We start from the raw sequence: 25,350 nt of genomic DNA on the forward strand, positions 1-25,350 counted from the left end.
GTCATTTGATGGTCCGGAAGCTGCAGCAGGGCATCACGACCCTCGTTGACGAATCTCCCCCATAGACCGGCTCCCCAGTCACTTCGAGCGACTCGGTGGGCGGTCATGGCAATCTCGTAGGCCTTGAACCACTGCTGTATGTCGTCGTTCCGGTGATATTCTCGGACCACATCCTTGGGGATGTGGACCTTCTGCTCGGTAGGACCTGGGGAGTGCGGTTGCTCGGGCACCCCTAGGTTTTTGTTCAGTTTGCGTATTTCTATCTCCGCTAGTTTGCACTCGTGCTCGTAGGCCAGTCTTTTTTCTTCGAGATCCCTCTGTCTCTGTTTTTCCTCTCGCTCTTCTCTGAGCCGTAAGTGTTCTAAGTTTATTTTTTGTTCCGCCAGCTTCAATTCTCCGTCTAATCTGAGTCGTGCCAAGTCTAACTCGTGTAATCTATTTTTTTCCCGCTCTTGGATCTCTTCACGGGAAGGGCCTGTTCTCCGTTCTTCCGTCAGGGTGGTGTTGACTTCCGGGGCTGCGGGGTCCCGGGGGGTTGCGGTATTTGTCTCTGTCCAGGCCTCTAGAGCGTTTTTGAAGTCTTCTTTTGTGCTTAGCCCGGTGGTAGCAATGCCTAAGTCCATGCAAAATTGTTTTAGCTCTCGGTGGTTGTATTCTTCCAGCCTTTCCATCTGGAACTTCTCCGCCGATCCGCTCTCTTTGGTCGTCATTGTGGTTGTAGTCGTAGGGTGAGTTACTGTCTGTACGGTACGCGTTGGTTCGGATCCCGCCGCTGCCACCAATGTTAGACGGCGACCTGGAGGGTCGGCCGAGCACAAGGGAGAGGCCTCCGGTGAGGACCGTCTCTAGCGATCGCACAGACAGGTAACTTCCCCCCCACAGATGGACACCACACAAAGCTCAGGGTAACACCTTTTATAGGCAATTCTTGTAATAGAGTGGTACGATACAAGGCGATCAGGACACGATGATCCTCTCAATTCTAGTCTCTAGGAAAAGGAAGGGGGTAGCGGGACAGTCTTAGTACCCACGGGTACGGAGGTGTAACTGGGATAGCTCACAATCCTCGAGCTCGGTGTTCGGACGGGTCAGACCGCGGCAGCGCCGGCAGGTCCCGAAGAGGTCGTAGGTGGCAACGGGCCGCGGCAGCGCCAGCAGGTCCCGAAGAGGTCGTAGGTGGCAACGGGCCGCGGCAGCGCCAGCAGGTCCCACGAGGATGAAGGTTGCAGAGGGCCGCGGCAGCGCCAGCAGGTCCCACGAGGATGAAGGGTGCAGAGGGCCGCGGCAGCGCCAGCAGGTCCCACGAGGATGAAGGTTGCAGAGGGCCGCGGCAGCGCCAGCAGGCAGGACAATAGTTCACAAGGCAGGGCTGTGGCAGCGCCAGCAGTCCGTCAAGGATGAGTTCGTCGCGGTGTCTCTCGACTCCAGGATACAACTGCCTTCCTGTCCTGGGGCTGCCTCAGTTATAGGTCTGGCGCCCTTTGATGTCCGGACCCTCGCTCTTGGAGGTCGGGAGGTCTGGGATGAGGGAGTCCAGACACCCAGCAGGGGGGTGGAGCCAGCGCCCGAGGAGGTTGGGGGTGCTCGGCACCTGGCGGGGGAGAGCCATCGACACTTCTTACTCCCATTGACCTGCCAAGTGGTCCGTTCACCTCCTGGGTGGATGGTGGTGCCGGGATGTCGGGGCCTGGCCAGGCCCAGGGTCGGGGTCGGACTGAGGCCGCGCGGCCGCGTGGTGCCGTGTCCAAGATGGCGGCTGGGCCGGGCAATGGTGCTGACGGTGGCCCGGGCCCGTGACACAGGGACATCCGGGAGCAGGCGCCCCATGGGGGACGGGTTGCGGGTTTGTTCTGTGGGTAGTACCTGGAAGGCCGGGACCCGGGCCCTGTCCTGCGGGGAGGGAGCGAGCTCTTCATGGGGCCTGTCCAACAATGGTTAACGCTCAGTGATGTGTTTGAACCCGTTAAATACAATAATATGCATTACTACTTCCGTAGTCATTTCCTGTTCACAAAACGCTAAGCATTCTAGGATATGTAGTTTCAAGAAAAGGGGAGGGGCATGTGGCCCGCCTCCCTGAACCTTTATAGTCCCTGGGGACCATCCAAGGGGGATGGGATCCCCAGGGCCATTAAAGGCTCAGGGAGGGTAGGAGTACAAGTTTCAGTCGATATGATTCACCAGGGAGATCAAGACTTGGACACCACATAGCAGGTGTCATTCACGAGATATACCAAGAATACTAAAAACCAAATGAAAATATAGGAAGGTGGAACTGAAGCAGTGACCATGGATGGAGTTGTACAAGAGTAGAGCCCATAGGTGTCACATGAGACGAATGGGTGAACTGTGCAGGAGGTGCACAGGAGGAACATGAACTCTTCGGAAAAAGTGTTCAATCTTTGTACAAAATAGGGTCATGAATGGCGGAACAGATATATTGCTGGTGAAATATTTGATAGCCATCCGTATTATAAACACAACATCATCAATGCAACAGTATTAAAGTGTCCTAAAGAGACTTACGATTAAAAGTAAAGGGGAAACATCCTTTACAACGCAACTTTTACCACGCAGTGCCTTTGCGACGCAACTTTTACAATGCAAACCATTACAACGCATTGCGCTGGGGGGCGCTCTAGGATAGGGAATAGATTTAATTTACTATCCAACACCTTCCCTACTATCCATGGGGACTGGAGTTGGAATAGTAAATTAAACTATTCACTATCCAGCACCCCAAAGCACTATGCGTTGTAAAGGTATTCGTTGTAAATATCGCGTTGTAAAGGCATGCGTGGTAAAAGTATGCGTTGTAACGTCATACATCCAAAGTAAAGCTATCAGAGACAAGTTCCTTAATAGACTTGTGATATAATCCCTCCTGATGAGGGAGTTGGTTGTGCTCGCCTCAGAGCCTCTGCTGCCCTGCCTAGTCCTTATTGGGAGGCAAACTGGTAGATAGGAGAGAGCTATGAGCAAGATTTTATTTTGAAGTTGGTTAGAGAGACAGGTCTTCTGTGTATGCCAGATTCCTAATAAGTAATGATTCATAAGGCTGAATTGGCACAGGGTTCTTTGCCCAAAGGAGGTGGGGGAGTTGTTTGTAAATGTAATTGGAAATCAGTTAAACATCGGCACAGCTACACATTAATAAAATATACCTAGTAGAGCATAGACGCAGAGCTGGCAGTAAGAATTTAGGTAATGGAGAATAAACAAAAGGTTATGTGGAAAAGTGAGGTAAGGGACTTAAATGGCTATATAAAGGGTAAGAGGACACTCATACCGTGAAAGACAAAGTATACATGTAGCATGATTGTATGGGAGACATATGTCACAAAAGCAAAAAGTGAAAAAATAGCAAAGAAATGGAAAGAGCGGTTCTTTCATTTGGCATACATGTGGGATTTCAGTTGATTGTCCCTGGAGTGCTCCTCATGGTAAACTTGTGAAGTAGGTGACCACTTCCTGAAACCATTGGCTGAGCAGATTTCCTAATATGTAGGAGATATGAGGAACCTTATACAGTTTAGGAGAGGTATACAATGTGACCCTGAAGAAAACCCCCTTAGAGGATTCAATGTGGAAAGCTTGTAAACAAGTCTACTCCAAGAACAAACGTTTATGAATGATCTACTCTATTCCACTCCTTGAAAATTCACAACCCCAAGAAATTTAGCATTAGACTGCATCTGTTTGGCACTAACAAACATCTACTTATAATTTAAAGGCAATGTGGACCAGGAGGTACATGGGACCTCCATGGGCAGCACTTTGCCCAGAACATTGCCGGCCGACCCCTACACCACTTTGAATCATCCAGGGGGATGACAGATAACAACCCATTCAGCCAGACCATCAAGGAAAGACGATGGTATATTGATGACATTTTGATAATCTGTGGTGATATTGAAACTGCAAAAAGGTACATTATTCGGCTCTGGAACACAGAATGGATATCTAAAGTTCGCCCATTTTTTAAGTACGCTAACATTTTTGGACGTGAGAATCTTTCATGAGCGGAACTTCCTACACACAGACACACTGCATAAATCAACAGACAAGAACATCCTTCTATGTTTTGACAGCTTCCATCTGCGACCACGATGTGAAAAGCTACTTTATGGGCACTTTCTGAGACTTCTCTGTAACCAAAGTCATTTATATCACTTCAACAGCCAAGCTCCGGCCAGAGTGCGGACGTAAAGTTAGTAGTCGTAAATTCATTCTGTGAATACCAACAGTAGTAAGTGCATTCTGTGAATACCAAAAGTAGTAAGTTTAGGATTTTGTCTTAAGTTAATTCTGTGAATCAGGCCCTATTTTCCTGATTGTTGGCAGGCAATAGATGGCACATGACCAATTCCTGTTGGTAGGACTCCTCTTGAACTATTCACACTAGCTAAATACCACAGGAAGCCAACACAAGGACAACATTTGCAAATGAAAGAGTTATTGTTTCATTTGAATATCATGAGGGAGAACTGGAAAATTTGATTTGGGTGAAAAAGGTACATATTAGCAACTTAAACCAACAGTAGCTTTATATTGAAGGGCATGACCTCACTCCCCAAGTACGAGGATTTAAGCGTGCGCCACACACCAATGCTGCCATTAGGCAAAGCCCTTAACCAATAGGTCCATCAGTCCTCATTATCCTCTTTGGTCCCACACACATGCTATACTATATCAGTATCCTCCATCCTCAAATCACTATACGCCTGCAGATGTTGTTAAGCAGACCATCACTTTATGATACAGGCAACACATAACTCCTAGAAACTTTACTGCCTCTATGAAGCATTTCTTAGTAGAAGAGATGACTTAGACAGTGAATTAGGCTATTTTACCCATTAATTAACGTTTTTTTCGTCAAAACATCACTGCTTTTGGTCCATCCTTTACACATGAACCTGCTGTTTCCCCTCATCAGTGCTCCATGCCCAGTATTTTTCTCAGCAGCCTTTTCCGAAGGCCATCTGTATTCTGTTATTCCATAATGATCTCAGATTAGATACCGAATAGAAGAACACTCTAACTAAATTGGGGAATCCGTGTGGGGCATACATTCATTTCTAGAAACACAACAAAAAAGTAATATCCCCTCTTGTCACCTTGTAAGAACCGCAGCTGATTTTTAATGCCTCCGTTCCCCGAACTGCCACCTTCACAGTCATCTTCATCATCACAATCCCCACTTTCAGATTCATCTTCGTCGGCATTTTTGTCTGCAGCTCTGCGCCTTGGAATTGACATTCCTTTCAGCAGCTGAAAAAAGTGGTATCGTTATTTACCATTGCAAGCATTTTCATTTTTACAGGGGGCATGCAGAAAGCTGTACTAGATAAAGGCAAGCAATTACTTTTTTTGTGTTCAATTTGAATTTTTTTTATGCATAAAAATATGTAGCGAATAATCAATCTAAGAAAACGATTTACAATGACTTAGCATATCTTTTAAACCTCTGAAGACCCATACAATATATACACTAAATATTATTGTACTATCCGATACACATATAGTGTAACCTTTTATTATTTCTATATTCATGTATTATATTGAAGTAGCGTAAAAGGATCAAGGCTATACACACGGTTACAAAAATAACCTAAAGAATACAATGCCACTCTGAGTTTGCATAATAATGGCCACTCAATTCCATCTTTCCACCCAGCATCAGTCTCCCCACTGCAGTTCTCATATGTAAAACTACAACCCCGGCACCCATTTCTGCTCTAACAAAAAGCTCATAACTATTACCCGGACTACCCTGAAGTATAATCTACACACCACCACCCACTCTTCTCCAGCTGAAATCCTCTCTACCTTCCCAAAGACCATCACGGCAACTGAATAAACAAGTGGCCCTCTACACTACATCATGACGTACAGATCACCTAAAGAAGGTTGCTACAAGATAGAAACAGCCTGGAACAAATTATGCTGCATTCACTGCTACACATCTGGCAAGCATGGACAGAATAACACCAATCAATGATCCCTGAGAAGAAAACATTAATTCTCTAATAAAATGTAAGAAGCATTGAATAGTCATAGGGAGCTTTTAAGTGTAATAAGAACAGCTCATTAAACAATAGTGCAAAGCATTAGACAAACTCAAATTCAGCTACTGGAAGTCCTTGGCTAAAGTTTTCATTAAAAGGAGTCTAGAAATCAACACAACCATTAATACCTACATGACGCACCCACCTTCAGCCTTCACACCTATACTATAGGGCAATGCCAACTAGCTCAATCTTGATTTCATGCCAGCAACACCTGACGAGGTGCTTGACAATGCACCCCTTTCTTCATGGGCCTCAGACCTGTAAAAGATGAAAGCAACTTCTGCCACAGCTCCATTAAAGATGACCATTGGTTTCATCAATAGCAAATTTGCTAGTTGCATCAAATGCCCCAACAAGTACTCCTTCAACCAACCCTTCCTCAAAAAACACACACAAGACCCCAAAGACTTTAAGACTATCTCTCTTCCTCAGGCCTTTCATAGAACTCAAATCAACTAGAATAATTATTCAGTAACCCATTCCAAGAACACATAAAAGCTGATGACATCCTTGATGCGCACTACTCCTGGCTCAGACCAAATAAAGGTACGTAGACCACAATATGAACACGTGGTACAAACGTATTGGAGCTAACACAAGAGTGTTCACCTCACAAACTTAACCTACTATATCTCACAGTAGCATTTAACACTATAGACCACAAAAGCCTACTGCACTTATAAAGTAGACAGCCAATCAACCCAAACGACTAAATAGTTTAAGTCTTCCTTGAAAAGTGAAGTAAAAGAATCTATGGCACTGCCTGCACCTCCTGAAGAGTGACCTGAGCCACCCCATGTCCCCCCTTCAACATCTACTTAAAAGGCCTCAAAGGTCTGCCATGTACACTTGACCCCCATTTTTCCTCCTACACAGATGATATACAATTATGTCTCAGAGTCACAGACCTTCTCAACCAATTTAAAGTCATAAGCAAAGGCCTCAAAAGCATTAGGGTGTAGATTGGAAAAAAACAGTCACAAACCAAGCTGCTAAAAAAACACAAATCCCAGCCCTGTGCTTAACAAACTCTGTTACAAAACATCAACACCCCGAGCACACCCTTTACTTTGTGTAAGGCTTTCCCGTCAAAGTATGAAACCAAGGCTTGCTATGGGACACCGACCTCATGTTGATCAAATAAATCTCCTGAGTAAAACCCTCTCTTTCATATCCCATCCACACCAGTTTGTGGTGGGAGGATCCTGGTCAATTAAAGACGTGTCTATAGTAATAACTCGCACACGAGTTTACACCCTACCAAATGAACAGCAAACAAAACATACAAAATGCAGTAGAGAGGATAGTTTTTTTTGCCTTAAAAATAGCAGCCCAGATAAAATGCATTGAAGGCACAAACTCTTACAAAAAAATTATTTTCCAATACACCCTAACACTCAATTTAGTTCAGCAGAAGAGAGCCTCCTGCTCATCCCAGATCTTAAAGTAAATACAAAGGTGACTGGTTCTTCTTAATTGCAAGTCCTCTATTCTGGAATAACCTACCCACACAAAAACATAGGACAAGCCTATCTTTTCTTGTGTGAAGACTCTGCAGTTGCAAAGATGCTACTAGTAAAATATCTTTGAGAATAGCAAAGAATTGCAAATTTACTCAAATATGTAAGCTTACTGTTGTAAATCAGGATCTCTGTCTGGAAACATGGTATAACAATGGAGTCAAGTCAATGTTTCAGGACTTCTCACTGACTGGTGACTAATCAACACCCCTGTAAGGTATTGGAGTAATATCTGTGTTCAAGGCCTGTGGCTTCTGACTGACAGCTTTTGAGCCACATGAGGCGATATAACTTGGGGCCAAATGAATACTCTGGATACACTGTGAATCTAGGATCTGCCATGAGCAGTAAAGCCTGCCCTTGTTGCTGAGAGAGAAAATGCTGGAAGTCATTATGCAGAAGAACAATCCTTAAGGGAGAGCCTAGCATTAGCTAGCATTTTGCTGATATTGTAGCAGATATGTGTGTACTGTATTGTGTCATAACTAGAATTAAGTACATTTTATTATTCACGGAGAAGCACTGACTGAAAATCGATGTATTAAGAGTCCTCTAACTTCCCACATCATAAATCAAGTTTTTAATAGCATGAATGATATATATCTATGTTTACATATGTAATCTAAACAAGTGGAACAGTTCTACAAATAAACTATTACTCCACTACAAGTAAAAACAACGAGGGATAGAAATAGCTTGAAAATGTATTAGTGTGCCCTACATTTTCAAATCTCCATGTTACTTTTCTGGTCCTATAATTCAATAGGAAATTAGCAGCAGAGATTGTGGAATTACCACTATTAGACACCTTCCTATGCAAGCCTTAGATTGCTCGTTTCACTACCCAGAGAGTCAAGTGCTAACAGGGTGAACTTGGTGCAAATTTTTTTGATCATCTAGTATGTCGGCCCCAGGCCATCAGAGGAAGACAGATTAAATTCCCACAATTAAGGACAGCTCCCAAACTAGTTCCTACTAGTTATATATAATTCCAGGGGCAGAAATATCGCATTGTCTTCAGGCCGTAGTCAGATGTGGCATACTAAGCCATTTATACACTGTCAAGATGGCCAGATATTGGGTCTTGGGAATGTATGGGGCTTGATGTTCTCACCAAAGCCAAAGTAACAGTGTTAATTAATGGTCAACGAATATTATTAGTTAAACAAAACAGAAATCGCCGTAACAACCCATAAATTTTCTTAACCTGTCAGTTATACATACTTTCTGTAAAATGACCCCCACATAGACACACCATGCAGCAAAACAAAGATTATGAACAATTTGATCCTCAATCCAATCTAGCTACAGGCACTGTTCCATAACATTTCCTGGAAAATGTTTCATAACAGTATATAACAAGAGCTAGGGATAATTGTTTTTTATATAGTGGTGTTACATGTGCCTTTCATCCCATGATCTTCCCTGCAGTATCAGAAAGTAATACACTACAGAACATTAATTATACACTACAGCTTATCCATGATATGTTCATTAAATTAGTAAACGGCAAATCTCTATTCCTTCAACAAATTCTTTTAAATGAACGAGTCAAACGAGTAATATATGCTGACGTATGAAAAAAAGAATCCACGATGTCTTGACTATAAATGAAGTGATATATTTGATCAAATAAAAGACAAGCACTCCGGTGGATATTGCAAAATATATTATTGAAAAAACGGAAGTTTGCTAGTTTCATCTGTTTCCACAACGTTCCCATATCTTCGGGCATTTTTAATATCTGAATCTAGGTTACATAAAAAAAATCTAAAATATTTAGACAGTAATGTTTATATAGCCTTGGAGCCATTATTTTCAGGATATGGCTTCAGATTGTCTAAAGCAATGTAAACACTTACTTTATTGTTTGTGTTGGAGAATCAGAACGTGATTAAAAACAAATGTTTCTCTTACATCCTTTCAACTTAATTCCTGCTAGCATTTTCTGCATGGTATTTTGTATTTTGATATAAGAAATGGAATGCAGGACACAACTCTCTTTAAACATTGCTCGATTTTGAACACAAAAATATTATGGTGACAAACAATGGCAAAGGCAAAATGCAAGGCATTGGCAAGCTGGTGAGACTATTATTTGTTTTCATTTTTATGTTATGTTAGGTTACAAGTTTTGTAAAGCCCCAGCAAAGGGGCGTCCCAGGACTAGCAAGCAGAAGTTGGGAGGCTACTAACAGACGGCAGTGCTTATCGCAAAGGGAAAAGGTGTGCTTTAACCCCTCCCATGCTCGTGACGGAACCGTTCCGTCACGAGCCTTGGGTGGGCTGTGCTGGTGACGGAACGGTTCCGTCACGGCACGCTCGCCGCGCCTGCGTGGCGCGAATTCCGTGCCTGCGCTGAAGGTTCTATTAGGTGGGCAGGGCCGTGATGGAACCGTCCCGTCACAAGCACAGCTCATCCGTGGGCCGTGACAGAGCGGTTCTGTCACGAGCACGGGACCGCCGCGCGGCCCCGCCTCCCCCTTAGCGCTGCGGCGGAATAGCCGCCGCAGCGAAGGGGTTAATGGCCTTTCGGAATGCCAGGTAGTTGTCAATGCTATGGATGTGTGCAGGAAGAGCGTTCCAAAGTTTTGCAGTCAGGGTGCGGAAGGAGCGTCCTCCTGCTCGCAACCTCTTCACCTGAGGAACAACCGCCAAGTGTTGGCCCATAGATTGTAGTTGGCGAGTAGGTGTGTAGAGTAGAAGCAGGTTCGCAGGCATGGAGGGAGGAGAGATTCAAGATTTTATAGGCAATGCAGAGGGACTTGAACTCAATGCGCCTCGCCACCGGCAGCTAATGTAGTTGGCGGATAATTTGAGACGTAGAGCAAGATTTAGGGAGGTCAAGAAGAGTTCTAGCAGCTGCATTTTGAACCTTCAGCAGAGGTAGGATTTCAGACTTGTTAAACCCCAGGTAAAGATAACTGTCATAATCCAGCCTAGACATAATGGAGACCGTGATGATGACTTGACAGACTGTGGGATAAAACAACAACAACAGCGGTTTAAGCCCGCGCAGGAGACCAAAACAGGTCCCAACAACTTTTTTGGTTTGGACCTGGAAGCTGAGGGCTGAGTCAACCCATACACCCAGGTTTTTAACCACCAGTTTGGGTGCCGGTGCACAGCCCAAGGTTGCATGCCACTGCCTCTCTCTCCACAGCTCAGTTAAAGCAGTACAAGGAATAAACATGCCGCTGTCTAAACGATGTGACTATGGGCCCGATGTAGGTCGGTCGGTAACGGCCGAAAATCGGTATTTTCGGCCGTTACCGACCGGTATTCAGTAAATGGTATGTAGGGCCACATATTTCACAGAATCGGTAAATTTACCGATCGGTAAATTTACCGATTCTGTGAAATACCTAATCGGTATTTATACCTATTCGGTAATTTTGTTATGTAGGTGGGACTCTTCTGAGTCCCACAACCCTTACCGAATCTGTATTTTACCATCAAATATATTTGATGGTAAAATACCGATTCCGGTGTGCATGCACATGTGTGCATGCACACCTGTGCCATATGACAGGCAGACCTGCCCTTAGGGCAGGTATGCCTGCCACATGGCCCCCGAATCTTTTTTGGGGGTGCTAGAGGGTGTCAAAGTGACACCCCCTGCACCCTTGTCAAAATCTGTATTTACCGATTCGGTAAATACCGACCGGTAATGCCCCATTCATTCCTATGGGCTTCAAAGCCCATAGGAATGAATGGGGCTTTACCGGTCGGTATTTACCGAATCGGTAAATACAGATATTTACCGATTCGGTAAAAGGGACATCAAAAAAATTGAAGAGGTTAAAGAATGGTAGAACAATGGTCCATGCACTGAGGTGCTCTTCTTTTTAGGTGCATGTGCAAATGTGCTCAGACAAAATGTTATCGCTCACAGTGCAAAAGAGCCAATGTGAACAGTGGGCTCAACTACTGCCCCATACTAATAGCTGTGCAGTGTCAAAGGTAAATGTGACTGTCAGTTAAACATCGACCAATCAATCAATCATTCCGTCAATCAATCATGTGTTTATTGAGCGAGACTACTCACCTGTAAGTGTCTCAAGGGGCTGGGGTGGAGGGGGCTGGCAGGCTCCAGTCCATCAAGGAGGAGGTCTATCAAAGAGCCAAGTTTTGAGGTCGATAAAGAGGGCTGACACAAAGGCCTTCTACATATGTATATATGTCTGTACTTTTTATTTATAGTCTTTTTTAATTTCACGAGGCTACTGCAAAAGCTAAAGCTTTGTCACTTCAGATTTATAAGAGATCCACATTAAAAACTGTGCTTATACCGTTTTTTTTGTATCCTACTATGCTGACGTACAGATTCCGTCTGTACTAATCTTTCAATGAACTTTGAAAGGATCAAGTCATTTAGATATAGAAATTAACAAAACACCTAATGCAACATCAGTCTGAAACAAGTGCCTTTTTCACACAATTTCAAGGTCAAACAAAGAATAATAGTCAAAATAGTGTAGTCTGAATTGTCATAGATTTACCTTATATGTTTAAAAGACTGCATGTTGGACTAGCTTCTTGATGTTTCTTGGTTACATCAAACATTCTTAAGGTGACATTCCAAATTCCATTTCAGATAAGAAACAGTATCTAAGGACTGCCACTTGACTATCTGGCAGGAGGGGTCCTTTGCCACAGATTATCGCGAGCAAGATACTGCCAGACCAGATGATGAGCCTACCTGCATGAGATGCTGCTGTGTGCCTTCCACTAAAAGCTGATACGGAGCCCAGAAGGAGTTGATGATGCTTAACACGTGTTTGCCCATCACAGGGGAAATGACCTCCCTAACTTCTGAAAATGATAGCTTTCTGCTATGAACATGGGTATGCAGTACACCCATTATCCCTAAGAAAACCTAGCTGCAAATTATTGTACTTTTCATGCTCTCCTAGCTTAGTGCCTAGTAGGTCTTAGGGTGTTATGTTTTAAGTTTACATTTTAACCATGTTTGAAATGTCCATTTTATTTCAAGAGTTTGTGACAAACATTTGTGCTATTTTAATCACATTCTGAATGGTTATTTTAGATGTCTGGAACAGCAGGGAGCACCTGCTGAAATAAACATGACTTTTAGTTATAGTTTTTATTCCTTAGCGCATCTTGTGAGTGTGTTTGAAGAGGGGGAAAAGGTTTGTTTCTGATCACCACAGTGTCCTTGACACTGTCAGTAACCCAAAAGCATTGACAACATTTCAACCATGTTTTGGATGGGTTTCTGTGGGGCTACAAAATCTTGGCATTGATGCCATTTCAACCATGAATTGGGTGGATTTCTGCTGAGTTAGAAAAGCCTATCTTTCACATTAATTCATGGTGGAGGGAACTCTGTTCCTATCGATGCAAAAGCAAACCTTGTAGACCTGAGTCAGAGACTCAGTTTACACAACAATGCATGCAAGCAATAACCCATGACTATAAATGCATTTCATTAGTAGAGGTACCATTCAAATGCAGGAAGAATTCATTTCCATGACCTTTCTATCTGATATATATATATATATATATATATATATATATATATATATATATATATATATATATATATATATATATACACATGTGAAAAACAAGGGCCCCCTGAATAAAGGTAAAGATTCCTAGGACAGGGAAATAAACAAATGTGCAAAACTTCCTAGGCAATCAAAAATACGGGAACTAATGCAAGGGAGGACAAAAAGCTAAGTAAATGCACGTACATTCATATATTATTTATTTACCAAACATATTTTTGTATACATATAATAAAAAGCTGTAATTAATACAACACAATAATATACACAATTAGAAGAAAAATTAAAATGATGATACAATCACCAACATTCAAGGGAAAAGAACAACAATTAATAATTAAAAGCAAAAAATGTGGCAGATTATTATTTTTCGACGCGCGTTTCGGCGTTAAGGACAACGCCTTCTTCAGGAGCCACAAAGATTTCTGCAACATAACAGAAAAATATACAATTATAACAACACCTAGTTAATTATATTTAAAAAAAACAATTCGTGCATTTACAATATTCTAAAAAGGAAAATATGTCCTCCATATAATAGCTATTAGACCCTAATGATACAAGCGCAAAATCATATACGAAAAAGACACGGATAGTAGCGACATTTGTGAATTTGGAAAAACATGATCGATCCAACACTAGAAATATGAACAGTTTCCATAGCTTATAAAGCATTGTACGCCAATATTATAAAATAAGTCAATTCTTTCATCTACCATATATCTGTTCCTTATCTGTTCCTTTTTCTAACCTTGGGGACTATTTAGCTGACATAAATGGACATAGGAATTTGAGTAGAATGTCATGTATAACTGTCTTTTGAAATTTATGTGATGTTTTAGGCTGACATAAATGGACATAGAAATTTTAATATAATGCCTCATCAATTATGGTGAATTGTTTAAAGTGTCTATTTTATAATATTGGCGTACAATGCTTTATAAGCTATGGAAACTGTTCATATTTCTAGTGTTGGATCGATCATGTTTTTCCAAATTCACAAATGTCGCTACTATCCGTGTCTTTTTCGTATATGATTTTGCGCTTGTATCATTAGGGTCTAATAGCTATTATATGGAGGACATATTTTCCTTTTTAGAATATTGTAAATGCACGAATTGGTTTTTTTAAATATAATTAACTAGGTGTTGTTATAATTGTATATTTTTCTGTTATGTTGCAGAAATCTTTGTGGCTCCTGAAGAAGGCGTTGTCCTTAACGCCGAAACGCGCGTCGAAAAATAATAATCTGCCACATTTTTTGCTTTTAATTATTAATTGTTGTTCTTTTCCCTTGAATGTTGGTGATTGTATCATCATTTTAATTTTTCTTCTAATTGTGTATATTATTGTGTTGTATTAATTACAGCTTTTTATTATATGTATACAAAAATATGTTTGGTAAATAAATAATATATGAATGTACGTGCATTTACTTAGCTTTTTGTCCTCCCTTGCATTAGTTCCCGTATTTTTGATTGCCTAGGAAGTTTTGCACATTTATTTATATATATATACATATATGTATATATATATATATATATATATATATATAAACTAAGGGTGCTACTCGCAAACAGCATTTGTAGAACATTTAGCACTATGGAAGTACTTGCAGAGGTATACATCTCTGCCTCTCCTAACTTTTCTGTGTAAACTCCACTCGACTGCAGAGATATCCATCCACATACACCAATGTTTTAGCAATAAATGTGGGAGGGTAAGTGTGGGAGTGGCTGGGAAAGGGCAAATGCTTCTTAACAGCATGAGATTAGGGTGAGGTTCAGAGGGGGTAAAGGGAGGGCTGTAGATGGGCTTGGGGGAAACATGCACCCACCCAAAAATAATAAGTTAATTCCTATTCCCAAACTGTACTTCTAAATTCCGTACAGTCGAAAAGGATCCAAAACCAGCACAAGATGGACTTGAGGTCCTCAAGACCACCGTAGTCCAGTGATGGTGGTGGCAGTGATTCAAAAATGCCTAGGAGAGGTAAACAGAGAGCCCATATACCTAATTCCTAGTTACTCTACTTATGTGGTGGGTGATGACATAGATAAGTGTTTTGCAGCCTATGAGGTGGCCTTGCAGATGCATGAAGTCCGAGAGGAGGATTGGGGGCTGGATAGCCTAAGGAAGCACATACCGATTGTTGTGAGGGCCACACTATTGGCAATAGATGCAGCTGACCAGGTAAGGTATTCCCCTGTTCTGCCCCTGTAAAGGAGGGCCTAATTTGCAAATTTAGTTTAAGCCCAGAAAAGTATTGCCTGGAGTATAGGGCTACCCAGAAGCATTCAGGCGTCTTGGGTGTATTTTGTCGACTCATCTAGCAAACCAAAGATGGTTGGGTGAAGAGCAGTAAAGTTAAGGATTATGATGGGCTGTCTAATTTGATTATGCAGGAGTACATCTTAAGTAATTGCCTTACAAAGGTACGCATGTACCTGACAGACTAAAAGTTCACTGCACCCGGGATTTCTGGAAAGAACCAGATCTCTGGCTCTGGCCAGCACCAGAGTGTCAAAAGGTATCAGGGGGAATAGCACTTGTTACAATGCATGCGTTTTCTACGCATGCCATTACAACGCAAGTCATTACAATGACTTGCTGTAGGGTGGGTGCTAGGAGTTTGGAATAGTATAATTTACTATTCCAACTCCAGTGTATGCAACAGTAGGGAAGGTGTTGGATTGAAAATCCAACAAATCCAACACCTTCTGCCCCTACAGCAAGTCGTTGTAACGACTTGCTTTGTAATGGCATGTGATGTAACAATGCGTCATTGTAACGACTTGCTTTTTAATGGCATGTGATGTATTGCATGCGTTGTAAACAATGTTTCCCATCAGGGAGACCACAGATAGGCAGCTCTGGTTCCCATCTGAAAAGGAAGAAGGAGGCAAGGATAATACAAAGGAGCTCTCAAAGGGCCCCAGTTGAGTTTTAGGAAGGAGGGATTGCCATTCCACTTCTGAAGAAAGGAAGTGGGTTGGTAGGCTAAAACCCATGGAGAAAAGGCCCTGGGGATCTCCAGTGTAGGGCTGGGTGAGGAAGTTGCCACAGTTAGCCCTGGGGAGTAAACAGAGGTTACCCTGGTGTCCCTGGGTGAAAACGAGATGATGGCTATCACCAACATTCCTGACAATACTAAAAGTACTGGAAGTAGCCTGCCATCAATGGACAGAGGGTGGAGGTTCTGCAAAAAATAGGAGCAAGTATGATCACTAGAAGGTGTCAGCTGGTGTTTGCACGGCAAATTGTCCACTCCACCAAGGGGTGACCTTTGACAGCCAGGTCAGCCACCATTCTTTTGTGATGGTTTCTGTAGATTAGAATGGAGTCTATTGTAGCTGTGGGCCCATCCATGCATTTCTACTGCCTGCTAGGGAACAACCTAGACGCAGTTAGAGCTCTAGGCCCGTACTTACCTCTTGGGATTGCCTGAGTGAGGGTAGTCAAAAGGACCTGGAGCAGTAGCTGAAGTTCCCACCATGAGGAGAGGCGGCATGGGAAACAAGCTCCTAACTTTTCCATCCTGAAGGATTCCAAACCTGAGGGTAAGGACCCATTATCTATAGGTGGGGAGATAACTGCCCCAAGTTACCTGCCTGTGCTGGCAGTGTGGCAAGATGCAGGAGGACCTTCCCAAGCAGAGTTCTTCAAGATGGAGGGTCTTCAGTGCCAGGAGAATGGAGACACATCTGGTGATCATCATCATTTATTTACCGGAAGCTTGGCCTCACTTCGCTTTGGTAGGACATCTGGGGCAGGCCAAAACCTTTGACCATCTGGTCACTTACTTCTGTTGGCCCCAGATGAGGACCAAGGTAGGTGCATTCTGCAAGTCCTGCATGACTGGTCAGGTCAGCAGCAAGTCAGGATGGAAGCACAGAGCTCCAAACCCGGTACACTGAGACAAGACCCCTTCATATGGTGACTGTGCCCGTAGAAGCCAGGGCATTAATGGGAATAACTACATAATTTGTGTTTCTCAAAGAGGTAATATCAGCTTGGGGACAAACTCCATGTCAGCATATATGAGGTCCATGTGGCATGAATGTGGGGTTACCTATAAGTTCTCCACACCCTATCATCCCCAGACCACTGAGCCTATAGAGGGAATAAATAGGACCCTAAAAGGCAAAACATAGGGCCTTTCTGAGCCCCTGAGGTGTAAGTGGAGTGAAACATCTGATTAAAATGCCTATTGTTGTTTGCCTACAGGGATGTGCCGTAGAAAGGAGTCAACTTCAGCCACTTTGAGTTTTTGTTTGGCCACCCTGTGATCGGACCTTTTAGTCTTGTAAAGGAGGGATGGGAGATAGTCCCCAATAAACCTTCATAGGATGTGGTGGACTATATTTATCCTAAGGACCAAAATGAGACAATATAGGAAAAAGACCAACATGCCTTTGGAGGCCAGCCAGGCATCATTAGGTAGCGATGTGACGAGATGGCTACTCTGGTAGAAGACAAGCCTGAAGTGTGGGTTTCTGTTTTCATGTTAAGGGCAAAACCTACTGGATGTCAGACAAAGTGAGAGACAAAGAGGAGGTATCTAAGATGCTGAGCTTAGGGGTGAATGAGCCCTCCTGTAGTCCCTGGTCCAGCCTAGTGGTCTTGGTGCCCAGGGATGCCTCATCAGGTGGCACACCAGAAGCGTGGAACTGTGTTGACTAAAGCAGACTCAACTCAGTCACCAAGATTGATGTACACCCCATGCCCAAAGCTGACAATTTCACTGACGGGTTAGGGGCTGCAAAATGTTTCATTACCTTTGAGTTTACATCAGGGTTGTGGCAGATTGTCCTCACATTCTCTACTCCAGAGGAGCAATTACAATTCTGAGAAATGCTCTTTGGATTAAAGGATTCCCACTGCCACCTTGTAGATGTTGGTCCTGCCTGGGTTGTAGGAGTTCAGTTCCACCTACTTGGTTGGCATTACAGTCTTCAGTTCCGCTTGGGAAGACCACAAGTAAGTGCCAAATACTTTAGGATTCTATGGTATACCTGGGACATCAAGTTGGTGGACGTCACACACAGCCTCTTCAACCCAACATCCAGAACATCATGGCCTTGGGGTCTCTCAAAAGCCAAATCCATGTGAGAGCTTCTAGAGCCTCATGGGCTACTACCGTAGGTTTGTGAAGAGTTATAGGAGCATTGTTGCATCCATAACAAAACTCACCAACAAAAGCCAACCCAGAAAGGTGATTTGGAAAGAGATTAGTCAAAAGGCAAACAACACCATGAAGGAGGCATTGTGGACTACGCCAATGCTAAAGGCTCCCGAATTCAGTAAGACGTTTTTGATGCAGATAGATGCCCGGAGTATTGTACTGGGGTACTTTTCCACAGTTCAATGTAGAGGACCTTGAGCAACCTGTAATTTTTATCAACAGACGGCTACAACACAGGGAGCAAAGGTGGAGTGCCATTGAAAGAGAAGCATTTTCTGTGTTCTGGACACTGAAGGAGGCCATACCTGTTTGGTATTCGTTTTAGGGTTCAGAGTGACCATAGACCTCTCAGGTAACTCATGGAAATGAAACAAGAGAATTCAAAACTGTGGAGGTAGTCCATACCTCTAGAGGATGAGTATTTCACTGTGGAGCACTGCCCTGGAACTAACTAAGTCAATGACGATGGTCTTTCCAGGTTTTTCTGCTTTAGCGATGAGAACACCCATGAGGATGGACAGTTTTCACCCTCTGTGTGCTGGGGTGACCGGTGTAGAAAATACCATTTGTTTGTGTGTAGAAAACATACACAAGCCAGGAAATAAAATGCCACTTGTTGACTGCAACACTTAATGTGCCATCCACTACAGTAGCAGTAAAAACACGGCTGTTGACTTACACTGTGTAGCTTGACTGCTTCAATGTAAAGCCTGCCATGTGACCTTTTAAAAATAACCTTGTTCGACTGGTAAACACCTCCCTTTTAAATATTCGTAAGTCACCCCTGTATTCGTTTTGTAGCCCACAAGGTAGGGTGAATAGTATAAAAAAGTGTAACATATAGACAATTAACCAAACAACTTACAAAGCAGCAGAGCAAAGAAAATACAGCACTTATTCCATATATATAGAAAATTTATATTACTATGTACCTACAGTGAGAAGGTCCAAAGCGCGATTTTCAATGTGGCAGGCCTAGCGGTTCTATGTAGAAAGCCAAAGTGCAGATCAATCAATCAATCAATCAATCATAACACTTGTATAGCGCACTACTCACCCGGGAGGGTCTCAAGGCGCTTGGGGGAAGGGGGTTGCTACTGCTCGAACAGCCAGGTCTTGAGTTGTCTCCTGAAGGCGAGATGGTCCTGGGTCAGCCGAAGGTGGATGGGGAGGGAGTTCCATGTCTTGGCAGCCAGGTAGGAGAAGGATCTTCCTCCGGCGGTGGCTCTTCGGATACGTGGTACGGCGGCGAGGGCGAGGCTGGTGGACCGTAGCTGGCGGGTGGGCCTGTAGAAGGTCAGGCGGTCGTTGAGGTACATGGGGCCCAGGTCGTGGAGAGACTTGTGTGCGTGGGTGAGGAGCCGGAACGTGATCCTCTTGTTGACGGGGAGCCAGTGCAGGTCTTTCAGGTGGCCGGAGATGTGGGGGATGTCCAGAATGAGTCGGGCGGAGGCGTTCTGGATGCGTTGGAGTTTTTTCTGTAGCTTGGCTGTGGTTCCGGCGTAGAGGGTGTTTCCGTAGTCCAGTTGGCTGGTGACGAGGGCCTGGGTGACCGTCTTTCTGGGTTCGGTCGGGATCCATCGGAAGATCTTTCGGAGCATACCCAGGGTGTTGAAGCATGATGAGGAGACGGCATTGACTTGTCTGGTCATCGAGAGGGAAGAGTCTAGGATGAAGCCCAGGTTGCGTGCATGGTCAGTTGGCTTGGGTGCGGTGCCCAGGGCGGGGGGCCACCAGGAGTCGTCCCAGGCGGAGGGCGATGGTCCCAGGATGAGGACTTCCGTCTTGTCTGAGTTCAGTTTCAGGCGGCTGTTCTTCATCCACTCGGCGACGTCTTTCATCCCTTCGTGTAGGCAGGTTCTGGCGGTGTCAGGGTCTCTGGTGAGGGAGAGGATCAGCTGGGTGTCGTCGGCGTAGGAGATGATGTTGAGGTTGTGTTGGCGTGCGATGGCTGCAAGAGGTCTCATGTAGACGTTGAAGAGGGTGGGGCTGAGTGAAGATCCTTGCGGAACGCCGCAGATGACTTCGGTAGCCTCGGATCGAAACGGGGGGAGGCGGACTCTCTGTGTTCTTCCGGCGAGGAACGAGGTGATCCACTCCAGTGCCTTCTCTTGGATCATAATATTAATACTGCTTGCTCAGGAAAGGAACCAGCTAAAAATATAATTAAGCCAAGTGTTATACTTGGCATATTTTGGCATGTTTCCCCTGTCTCTTTGCTTTCTGACCTCCCGGTTTAGACTCTATTTTTGCTGGTTGAGTGTCACTGCGCATCCTCTCACTGCTGTTCAGAGTTAAAGTGCTCCTGTTGTAAATTGTTATTATGGATTGGTGTGTCCATGATTGGCATATTTCATTTACTGGTAAGCCCCTGGTAAAGTGCACTGAGTGTGCCAGGGCCTGTAAATCAAATGATACTAGTGGGCCTGCAGGACTGATTGTGACACCCACATGAGTAGCCCTGAAAAGGTATCTCAGACCTGCCACTGCAGGGTCTGCATGTAGTTTATAACTGTCATGTCGACCTGGCAAGTGCACCCACTTGCCAGGCCCTAATCTTCCCTTTTCTTACATATAAGTCACCTCTAAGGTTGGCCCAAGGTGCCCCTGTGGACAGGGTGCTGTATATAATAGAGGTAGGACATTTACTGGTGTGTGGCATGTCTTGGTAGTGAATTAAAGTACATTTTGTTTTTCACTATGGAAAAGCTATCTGTCCCATAGAGTTGAATCTGAGTTTTACTTATATCATCTTATAAGGATAACTTCCCATTGGGACAAGATAGAGGAATGGAGCTTAGTATGCCCGGACTCAGAATGTAAAAATGTTTTTTTAGTTAAGATAATATTTATGTTCTGTGTTTGAAAATAATACTTTTAGAAAGTAGGTATTTTCTTGCTTAGCCGTTCTGAGTGCCTCTACTGGGTTTGTGGATTGACTGTCTGGCTTTGGAGTGACATGCATTCTCTTCAGGGAGCCACTGGGAGCGTAGCAGTGTGCCCTGCCTTTCCCGGATGAGTCAGGGCTGGGCAGAATAGACCTGGGCTACATTTAGATTACTGAGATGGAGATTTCCTTGCACCTGAATGGGCCTGGTCTGCCTTGAACAATATTGTCCCCACCTCCTCCCGGGAAGCTGGGACGGAAAAGACAGAACAGGTTTGGTCTAAGCACAGACTCTCTCTGCCTGAGAGAAAAAAGGAATTTTGAGTAGAAATATTGGGGCTCAGACCCTAGGACTTTAGAACTCAGTGGGATCAAGGAACCTGCCAAGAAGAAGAGCTGGAAGAGCTGCCAGCAGGAGTACTGACCCTTTGTTGTTGGTTTGTTGGGTTGGCCTGCAGTTGCTGCGTCTGCCTTGGGCAGTGAAAGGACTAGACTGAACTTTCTTTACTTGTGCTCAGTATCTCCAAAGGTTTGAAGTAGAGCCTGCTCCCTGTTCTGAAGTCTCAGGGATGCAAAGACTTCACCAAACTCTGGATACCGCTTCTGGAACCTCTGCTTCATTTGCCACAGAGAAGGGAAAAGCAACCAACTCCGTCACTCACACCGTCACTGGCTCCGCGTCCCGAAGGCAGTGCAGAAGGCACCACCGCAACTCGCAATGCAACCCTGGTCTCCCCGACGACGGCGCCGCCAACGAGCTGATGCTTGCAACATGACCTGTGGGCACTGCACTCTGCATCGCCTCGCTTCGCCCCCCTGGTCTCAGCGACGCAGTTGCTGCCTGCTGATTTCGACACCTGTGACTGCATTGTGGCTTGGGGCACCGCTCGTAAGTTTCAAGACGCACCGCCTCGTCCCACACAGCAGTCTGGGCTGACTGATGCCAGCTCCCGCTGCTTGCAACGCAACCTGACAGCAGTGCATCGAGCACCACCTCTCTTCACACCATAAGCCTTGATCTCCCCAACGCCATCCGGATGATCGTCACAAAGCCACTGCCTGCACCGCATTGTGAGGGCACAGCACCCTGCACCGCTTCCATTTTGCGATGTAACCGCTATGGTTGCCCCGACCGGCTTGCACCAATGAGAAAGGTACTGTTCACAAGTCTGTCCACGCTTTAGCTGGCCCGTACTGACGCAGTCAGCTGAAACTGTTAGACTCTGTTCTTTTCAGTATTGCAGTAGCCCTGGATTCGGAAGAACCGGGTTTTTGAGATAGTTCTGCATTTTAAGGATATCTTGCAAAGTATTAATTTGTAAGTCATGTATGTTGGATTATTATCGTTTTGGTCTTGTTTTGGATATATAAGAATATTTGATGTTTTTCTAAACTGGTGTGGTGTCCTTTTGAAGTGTTTTCACTCTATTACTGTTGGTTATGTGCAAATGCTCTACACACTGCTTATGAGATAAGCCTGACTGCTCATGCTAAGCTACCAAGGGGGTGAACAGGGGTTATTTTAGGAGGGTAACCCCCTTAGGCAGACTAGACTGAAGGGTCCCCACTTGGACAAAGTTGCAAACCAATACCAACTAAAGACCCACATTTCTAACATCACTATTTAAATAGTTATTAAAACTAAAGTTCAAAGGTGAAGTATTATGGAACCTAACTTTTAAAAATGTACCTTTTTCCTGCTTGAAGTTCCTGGAGGCTAATTTGCATTAGAACTCCAGATTCTCTCAGGCTGTGCTCAGCCTTGAACTGGTGTGAGTGAGGTGTGAAATGTCGCCTAGGAGCAAACAATAGGCTGGCCTGAATAGGTAGTGGTGACTCTTCTGAGCTCTACAGAATATTACGAGTTGGGGCATCCTGTGACACAACAATGTCAAATCCTTGTAAGTTCTGTGTAGTCACATGTAACATTTGGGCACACTTGACATAGAGAAGACTATACCTGTTGTCTGTAACATGAGAGGAATCCTGAAGGACTGAACCTGCTGCCGTTGTATCCAGGATAATTAATTAGCCTCCTATGTGGCTACAGTGAGAAAACAAGCTGCAAGAGGCCTTTTACCTAGTGTGCCCAGCTGACAGGTAGCAACTGAAGCTGGACATGACCTTGCTGGTGGCCTTTGCTGGAGTGAATCCTGTCTCCTATGTGCCGCCCCTGAGGTTCTGGGAGTCTTAAAAGTGGCCCAGATGAGCTGCTCCACAAAGAAACTTTGATGTAGTTGAGGTTAGGGTGGAAGGTGACTTCTGAATGTGCATTCTGCATCTCCATACTGGGGTCTTTATCATATGAATAAAATATGAACTAACCCTTAATTTGGATTGGCAGTTGAGTGGTGGTTATTATTCTAAAAATAATGTTGCTTAAAAATACCTGTTCAAATCAGAACGGACTTAAATCCTTTGTTTTGGTGTTTATGATACAGCATTTTGCCTCGTGTGCAAACACAGCTTAATTAATTTACCTCATTTTTCTGCTAGGAAAAGCAGAAAGAACCCTCTCTTTACATTTGTATGACCTGATGTAAGTGCTCTGGCTTCAAAGAGTTGGCATAGCAATCCCAGAAAGTAAGGTAAGAGTCAACAGGGAGCCGTAAATCTGGCCCTTTTGAAACATACAGGTAGGTGATAATGTAGTGCTTTGTTAGAGGTGGTACTTCCATTGAATTGGGACTCCTCTGCTCTGTTGTTTAATCAAAAGGGAGAAATCGAAAATTGTTCAGGAGGGAACTTCATTTGGACTTGTGTGATCTGATGGGCAGTTCGGAAGCTTGCAGGAATTTGGAAAGCAATAGATTATCATGTGGAAAATCTGCCATGTTATATTTTCCTTCTCAAGATAGTTCTGGAAATGAGGTCAATACCAGACCCAGTACACTGGTAAGTCATTCAACAACATGAAGGTAAAGTGGCAGGACAGATGACAAGAAATGTTATATTATTACACTGTTGTCAATGTCACTGCATTCTGGCAATCCTCTGGCATATGATTGAACACTTTATAATGCCTTTAGGCCATGAGATCTTCAGAATCATCTTGAGATAGAAGAAGGAGAGAGATTCCGTTGACTCTGGATCCCTTCTGTGTGAATTCTGCATACTACATATTTAAGGAACACTGAAAGAAGATATGTTCTGAATAAGACCTCAGGGACATGTAAGCATGCTAAGATATCAACTGTTAGCTTGTAGAACTCCAAACCCGCAGCTAGAACTTCTACTAAGTTGTGAGCCTCCAGAATCTGAGAAGCTGGTTGACTAGTTCGCAAAATCCTTGTTAACTGAGCTGTTATATAAATGTGTACTATTGAAGGGAGCCACCTCGACAATGTGTCCAGGAGGAGCAGACCACTCCAGAATATCTTCCAAAAAGTGGCTTGTATAATACTAAGATGAATTGCAACAAACTATTCACAGAGAGGCAGCATACAATAACCGATTCTGGCCATCTCTACGGGTACTTGCAATACTGTTTGGCTCAGATTCTCTAGCGGAGCTTCATGGGAAACTGCTTCCCTCTAGATGCACATTCGATTAGGAATGTTTTTGGTTGTTTTTCATGTGACTGATAATGGGCCTGATCCACAAACGAAATGTAAATGTACTTTAGGAGATTTACATCTTCCCTTGAACATACTTTTATTTTTTTTTCATTTTACCGACATTGCCAGAAGAACAACTTGAAAGCTTTCGCCATGGTGAAAATGTTTTCCCTAAGGAGAAAGAATATAAGAAAAACTGTGTTTGCCCAGTGGCTCTATTCTCCCTATGCTTAATTCTATGGCCATGTAGATCTCCATACATAGGAATAGCTCACGTGGGATATCACATAACATTCTCAGTTGTACACCTGAGAACCTGTGCCTGGCGCAGCTTTCAAGTTGTTCTTCTGGCAATGTCGGTAAAATGAAAAAAAATTACAAGTATGTTCAGGGGAAGATTTAAATCTCCTGAAGTACATTTACATTTCGTTTGTGGATCAGGCCCATTATCAGTCACATGAAAAACAACCAAAAACATTCCTAATCGAATGTGCATCTAGAGGGAAGCAGTTTCCCATGAAGCTCCGCTAGAGAATCTGAGCCAAACAGTATTGCAAGTACCCGTAGAGATGGCCAGAGTCGGTTATTGTATGCTG

The 25,350-nt window shown here is 43.9% G+C and overlaps 1 protein-coding gene across 1 annotated transcript in view; it reads right to left on the reverse strand.

Moving 5' to 3' along the window:
* The window catches only part of GPC3 (glypican 3), a 1,537,945-nt gene that overhangs the window by 434,244 nt on the left and 1,078,351 nt on the right, over positions 1-25,350 (reverse strand). Inside the window, exon 5 of the mRNA XM_078685953.1 lies at positions 5,118-5,271. Within this exon, the coding sequence (XP_078542079.1) occupies positions 5,118-5,271 (154 nt within the window). The remainder of the gene's footprint in view (positions 1-5,117; positions 5,272-25,350) is intronic.

Source organism: Lissotriton helveticus, chromosome 4_1 (genome assembly GCF_964261635.1).
Source record: "Lissotriton helveticus chromosome 4_1, aLisHel1.1, whole genome shotgun sequence".
Taxonomy (NCBI): domain Eukaryota; kingdom Metazoa; phylum Chordata; class Amphibia; order Caudata; family Salamandridae; genus Lissotriton; species Lissotriton helveticus.